The 7,213-nt window shown below is 52.4% G+C and overlaps 1 protein-coding gene across 1 annotated transcript in view; it reads left to right on the top strand.

Moving 5' to 3' along the window:
• The window catches only part of LOC104158329 (Krueppel-like factor 5), a 7,415-nt gene extending 2,229 nt beyond the window's left edge, over window positions 1-5,186 (top strand). The window contains exons 2-3 of the mRNA XM_009695946.1: window positions 1,531-1,590; window positions 5,008-5,186. Coding sequence (XP_009694248.1) covers window positions 1,531-1,590; window positions 5,008-5,186 — 239 coding nt within the window. The remainder of the gene's footprint in view (window positions 1-1,530; window positions 1,591-5,007) is intronic.
• Window positions 5,187-7,213: the final 2,027 nt, after the last annotated feature.

Below are 7,213 nucleotides of genomic sequence, written 5' to 3'. Positions count from 1 at the left end.
CAGGAACACATCTGTGATGCAAAAAAAAAAAAACCAAACCCAAACCCCAACCTGCGCTGAATAAACACTGTGTGGCTCGATAGCGTGTACGTGCAGAGACAGGGAAGGGCTTCTTCTAATCCTTCACGGGGAGGTTCAGCTAGAGGTGAAACCAGTCAGGACTGATGGCAGGGGCAGCGGGTCTCACTGCCGGGGTCTGCGTGACGAAGCGACAGGAGGCATGTCGAATTCACACCGGTAACTGGATGAACTGGGAAGACCTGTTTGCAAAGCCCCGATCCAGGTTTCCAGGTGGTGGCCCCAGCACTTTTTCCTCTGCGTGCTGATGGGGAGATGAAGCTCAGCCTTGCCCTGCTCTGCCTTCCCTGTGCTGCTCCCTCTGGGTTTGGAAACTGCTCTGCCCGCTCGGCTGGCTTCGTTTCCGTGCCCAGCGGGGAGGCAGTCCTTGGTCTTACGCGTACTCATCTTTCTCTGGAGTGTGAGGGACCGCCGAGGCTTCAGAGCATCAGAAGCAAAATTGAACTGGGTGACCAACCCTTATCCCTCCTGCCGTGGGGAGGGGAAAGGCAGCTAGCTCCCCCCCGCGCCCGGGGGGGGGGGAAAGGCAGCTAGCGGCTCCTGCACCTCCTGAGCAGGACGGGATGGAGAGCCGATCTCCGGCAAGAGGCTTCCTTAGGCTGTGTGGGAACAGTGGAAGGAAAAATATGACTCTGTTGCTTATGCAGGTCATAAAAATTCAAATTCATTTTTTAATAGACTTGTCAAAACACAATGAAGCAGGGCTATAAAGGCAGCATGAGAAGCTTTTCTAAGCTTTATCTAAGCGAAACGAGGAGCTAGCAATGATTCATTTTGAGACTCCTGTTGATGAAACTTTTGCCAAAGTCACGGTGCTTGTGCTAAGAGCCTTTCTTTGATTAAACCTGTTGTTGCTGACCTTCTGAAAAAACTTCCCACTGGCTTCATTCTGGATCCTGAAAGCCAAGCTGTGGCCCCACAGCGTACCTGGCGTTGCCTGCTTCCTAGAACATTTTTACCACATCTCCTGGGGCGGGGGCTGTTACAAAATGTGTCTTCCCTCCAGCCTCGCAGTAGTGGTATCGTTAACCATCGCAGTGGTATGGTTTCTGGAATCCAGAAAGACAACCAACAGCACAAAGCCAGTGGCTAACGGTGGTGAAGTTGATGTTTTCATCCTACCTCGAAGACCTGGTTGAGGAAGGGGGGATTTGAAAGTCTGTGCCTGACTCTCCCCTCTCGCCCCCAGCCCCTAATTCCCAGCACAACGCCCATGGGTGTCGGGGTTGTGTGGCAAAAGATGGAGCATTGTAAAGGTTTGTCTGTCTTGGAGAACAAACGCTCTTTGGTTACTGCCGAAACAAAATGGGTATAGCCAGGCTTATTTGCATTCTGGTACCCAGAGTGCTTTTCAAGCCTGCTCTGTCCCTAACCTCCAATATAAATGTTCTGGATTTGTTTGAGTGAGGGCCCCTTTCTCACAGGGAAGTTGTGTCTTTTCTGTTTTTGCAGGTTGCTCGAAAGTTTATACCAAGAGCTCCCACCTGAAGGCACATCAGAGGACTCACACAGGTAAGACCACCACATCATCAGGAAACTCTGCCCGCTGCCTGTCTTACACTGTGTCTGGTAATGGCGGCGATAATGTACCTGAGCTGATTACCTTAATCTAGGGTGGTTATTGGGGTAAGGAGCACAGTTAAGTCTGTCGATGTGAACGTTAAAAGAAGTCCAATGGTTGCACTGGTTTGTAGCAACTGTACACTGCTGCGTGCACTTGCTTGCCTTCTGGAGGGATGGTCTAGAATTTAGGAGAACTCTTGGAGGCTCTTGAGTTGATGGATTGGGAGGAGGTGCCCCCCAAAACCTTCATCACTCTGAGCGCTTCCTTTGAGATCTCCCAAATCCCAGCCAGGTCTGCTCTTGCTTAGCCTACAGAAAGATTGCGTAAAGGCATGTGGTGCATGTATACGACCTCTGAGGGGACAAGGGCTGTCTCGTTCGTGTCCAGCACCCCTGTGGTTCCCAAGGAGAGGAAGGAACCCTTCGTATCTCCTGGTGCACCAGCCACACAGACCACTCGCACCCAGTGCATGTCCCCGTAGCAGCTGCCGGTGGTGTATCGCTGGAGCTGCCGAATACAGGTAGAGAAGGGCTCCAGATGCAGGTACAGGAGGGCTGTGCCCTCCTTCCTGAGAGCAAAGGTGCTGTGGGCTGCCCGTGCTGGTGTTAACAGGGTCAGTAGCCCAGAGGAGCTCCCACCACAACCAGCTTCCCTGGGGTAAACTTAGCTCAGTGGCACTTGTGCATTCAAGCACAGGTCTTCTCATTAAGGCATTTATTATACCTGAAACTTTATCAGATTCTCCAGGTAGTCCAGGAACCATCAGTGCCCTCATAAATCTCTTTTATAGAAGGGCTGATCTTTACTGAAAGCAATTAAGCTGGCCCAGAGTTCACTTTTCTTTTTTATTAACAACGAACAAAACCCATCCTGAGGCTGGGAATCAGTTCTTGCACTTGGCTCTGTTCCGTTTTCGTCTTATCAGTCCTTCGAACAAGCCAGCGAGGAATTTTTCTTTGTGCATGAGGTACGGTATTTTTTTGGCAGGGCCTGGGTAGGAGTGGGCTGGAGAACAACACGGAAGGGGTGGAAGAAAGGAACAGGAAGGACGTTGTCCCGGCTCCAAGAGCTGGGTGGTGATAAGCATTTGTCACAACAGCAATCTGTGTTCAGGGCTACAGTAGGGCTCTCGCTTTAAAATTAAATATCTCTTTTCCTCTTCCGTTCGGAGCATTGGTCTTAGCTCTGTGCCCAGAAACTCAACCCATCTGAGACAGGCACCGTCCTTACAAGTCACAATATTAAGACGTATCCAGGCAAACTTGGGCAGTGTTTGAACCCAATAAATGCAGCCGTTATTCCAGGTTTCCCAGTATTTGGGCTGGGCATCCAAGTGTGTTTGCCTCCTCCCACTTCACTTCCCGTAAGAGGGAAGGGCAGGGAGGCGCCGGAGGATGCGACCTGAGTAGTCAAGAAAACTGGTAGAGTCGTGGGGTAGGTAAAAAGGAAGGGAATGCTAACCAGCGAGCCGTACGCAGGCAGGCTCAGGGTGTCTGCATCCAATTTTTGAAGCCTCGTGTTTTGCTTCCGAGGTCTCAGCCTCGCTGAGCACCGGAGCTGCAACGGCAGCGCCCATCCCAACTCTTGCCACCTAAGTACGCTCGATGCCGCTTTCAGCTCCATCACCTGAAGGGTTAATAGTACCCTTTCTCTGGATTCCTCCCCTGATGGCAGCTGGGCTGAGAAGTACGTGATCTGTAAGATCTTTTCTTGTGGTTTGCCCGTTGCTATGGGCTGGGCTGTATTCATCTCCTGGAGACACCATTCATTTCCTGGGTGCCATTGTGAGATTAAATATATAACCCGGTGGCTGCTCACCCGCCTCCCGGGGGCTTGGAATGCCAGTTTGGGTCCTTTGTTTGAGCTTGCCCTGCCGTGCTGTACTGGGAGATGGAGCCAGCTCGTGGGACAATGGAAAGCATTTTGTTTCTATCCTGGAGATCAACCTGTTATTGTTTGAAACCAAAGGGCCTTGGTAGGGTTGACCCAGCCAGGTGACCCGCCTGGGACAATGTCTGTGGCTGCACAGTGCAAATCCCGCCTTTGTCTTAGGACAACCCTGAGATCCCCAACGTGCTGTAAAACATCCAGCCTCCTGCTCGTAAATTGACTTTAACTTCTTTATTTACCTGAGCCATAAAAAACACACCTCTCTCCTCCCCGTGGTGCTTTTTGAGGAGCAGGGTGTGCTCCTTGGTACCCCGTCTCCTCCAGGTTCACGTGTCCATCCTTTCATATTTTGTCCGCTGCGTGCAAGATGCCGTAGATCTTGCCGTGGCTGAATGTTTTCTGTTCCCTGGCCAAATCCATCGCCTGCCTAGCACACAGGCTGCGGGGAGGAACGGCCGTTCGCTGGGAAACATGTCAGAGCACGACACACATGCCTGTGCACGCATGCTGCGTGTGTACGTGCATTCATGCCGCGATGGTGCGCTCAGCAATTGGCCGATGAAACGGTAAATATTTGAGGTCGGGAAAGTCAGCACATTCCCTGAACTCTGCCTGCTTGTTCAGGCTGTTAAGAGCAAGGGCTAATATTTGAGAGCACCACACCCATGCGTGGAGAGGGCTGCAGCCAGAGTTCAGCTCCGCAACCTGGGCACGCAGGGAGTTGGAAGCGGGCACGGGCTTTTCCAGCCCAGTTCCCAGCTGGCTGAAAACTTGCACAATTTAATTGATTTCTGTTCGGGAAGAGGTGTGTGTGGGTGGGAGGTGTGGTGGGGGGAGAGGGCAGAGGCATTACATCACCTAAATGCTCTGCAGAAAACACAGCGTTTGGTGTACAGAGAGCTGCGGCAGGGCTGAACTTTGAGGCAGAGAGCGTTAGGTGGTGGTTTCAAAGATGCGAGGCTGCGAGGAAAATTTATACGGCATAACCCCCTTCCTCCTCCTGATGCCCCCCACACCTGTATGAACAGCAACACCTTCCACAGTAATTTTTTGGCTTTTTAGTTAAAAAAAAAAACCCAACAACAAAACAAAAACCCTCGGAAAAACTTTTAGCCAGAAACGCTCCAAAATCCAACAGGAACTTGAACAGCACTAGAACCAAACGTAGAAAGCAAAACAGGGGGTGGGAGGGCACATGGACAAGACCTGGTTACTGCAGCGCAACAGTTTATGGTCCCTTGGTGGCTACGGACCGTGTCCAGCAAGTGAACCCTGGTAGTGTAAAGCATCCGCGTGGCCACGAGCCCTCTTCCGCAGCGGGGCAGCCCTGGGTGCCCTCCAGGGCCTCCCCAAGGAGGACAAACATCTCCGAGAGGATGGGGTGGGTGTTCGGGAGGCCAGGCAGATGCGTGTCCGCATCAGCTCTTGCGTGGCGGGGCTGTGCCGTGCCTGTGACCTGTGGCTCTTCCCTGCAGGTGAGAAGCCCTATAAATGCACGTGGGAAGGCTGCGACTGGCGCTTTGCCCGCTCCGACGAGCTGACCCGGCACTACCGTAAGCACACGGGTGCCAAACCCTTCAAGTGCCTAGCCTGCGGCCGGTGCTTCTCCCGCTCCGACCATCTGGCTCTCCACATGAAGCGGCACCAGAACTAGGAGCCACCTACCTTCGCCACTTCTCCAAGAGCAGCTGAAACTCTTTTCTTTTCCGAGGGGGGGGACCCTCTCCTCTTCTCGTACGTAGGAACAAACCCATGCTGTGATCAACCGGCAGGGCAGGGGTGGCGGGTAAGCCCCCTCTGCAAGCCCTGACCCCAACTGTTTCTGTTTTTAAAAGAAATCTTATTAAAAAAGAGTTATAATTACAGACTGATCTCATGACGAGGCTTCCAGCAGCACTGGGGCGATGGACCTTGGATTCCGAAGGGCTTTCTTCCAGCAAACCTGCTATTTATTTGTCACTCGGGAGCAACTGTCCTTCGTGTCTCAAGCTCTTTGGGATTTTTTTTTTTACCCCTTTCAGGGTGATGCCTTTGGTGAGCCCGAGGAGGGTTGTGATGGGCTGGTAGCCTGACTGTGCGTGAGAGGTCTCACTTCAAACTGTCGGTGCAATCCTCTTGGACCGCCCCATGGTGTAGCCGTGGATGTGGCACCTTGTCCCATGGTGTGGCCATGGATGTGGCAACTCTGACATGCGAGAACAGGAGCACATGTCCAGGGCTGTTTGGGTTGACAATCCCAGTCTCTGTGGGGGCATAGATGAAAGAGCCGATGACATACTCACCTGACGTGCCTTCAAGCAAGGGACAGCACAAAAGCAGATGACAAAAGCCATCTTTGATCCCGCCTGCGGTTTCCTGGCAGTCAGCTCACTTGGGGCTGCAAATATCTGCCCTGCTTGGCCAGGTTTTTTGGTTGTGTCCTTAGCATTTCTGCTTCCAAGATGAATTTTGACTTCAGGTGTCTCTGGGAGAACCAGCATCAGCCTTGAAGCTGCCCAGGGGACTGCAAAAATGCCACCGATAAAGTACCGTTTTTCCAGAATACGCTGTGCCTTTCTCCAAAAAGCACTGGGCAGGCTCTGCTCGTGCCTTCAACACACACACACAAGGAATCAGTCATCGCCAGTCACACCGGTCTTTTGCTGTTGCCGTTTCATCACCTTCAGGTAGAAAAGAAAAAAAGAAAAAAGCATCTTTGAAACAAATTCCAATAAATCCTGCTGTTCAGATTGTAATCATGTTACCTACCTCACAGGTTCACCGCCCGGGGCTCTGTAAGGCACCTTCTCTCTTCTTCCGTGGGGTGCCGTGACGCGTGGGGCACATCAGCCATTCTTCAAAGTCTACCGGGGGTCAAACTTAGGCAGAACAAGAACCAGGCCATGCCAGTTTAAACAGCAGCCGTGCAGGTAATAAATAAATCAGGAACGAATAATGGGCCCGGTGTGTTCTACAGAACATGGATTTCCCCCACACCATCCTCCTTTTTTATTTGTTCTCGAACAGATTTAAGTAACGTGCAGACTGATGCGCGTCTGCAGTATGAAACTGATGCCACTGTGGCATCTTCATGCGGTGGAAATTTGAAGGCCACCTCTCTGCTATTGCTGAACTGCACGTTAGCCGAAAACCGCGTCTGGGTTCCCAGTTGTCCTTTGCCTCAGATAAATAAAACTGCTCACACCTGCGGCGCATGTGGCTGGTCTGGCATGAGAGAGGAGGAGGGCAGGAAGGATTTGGGGGGGCCCTCATGGTGTGGTGTAGGCTTTGGGATGGATGATGTGCCCGGGGCTGGTGGTACAGTGCTGCAATGAGCCCTTCGTGTGGCTTTTTGGCAAGAAGCCTCCACCAGGGAGGGTGGGAATGGAGGGGTGAAGGCAGGCCACCGAATTGCTGGGGGGGCCGGCTTGGGTGACTTTCCCCGAGGGTGCGTGGGAAGGGCTTTACGGACCTCAGCACTAGGGCCTTTGCCTGGCTGGAGGGTTTGATGACGGCACCCTCTTGACACTGTGTTCAGGTGAGGATTGGAGAGTCTGGCTCATAAATCAGTTTTTGCTAACCACACATATGTCCTCCACGTCCTTTCTCCAACTCTCATATTGCTTATCGTCGCGGCTTGCTGGAGCAAATGGGCTCATTTGCCATCTGCCTTGTTGGCTGTGGGGGTCGGGCTCCTCTTCA

The sequence above is a fragment of the Cariama cristata genome, unplaced genomic scaffold (assembly GCF_000690535.1).
Source record: "Cariama cristata isolate BGI_N322 unplaced genomic scaffold, ASM69053v1 scaffold8142, whole genome shotgun sequence".
In the NCBI taxonomy this organism is placed as follows: Eukaryota; Metazoa; Chordata; class Aves; order Cariamiformes; family Cariamidae; genus Cariama; species Cariama cristata.
This window is presented reverse-complemented; position numbering and strand designations above follow the sequence as displayed.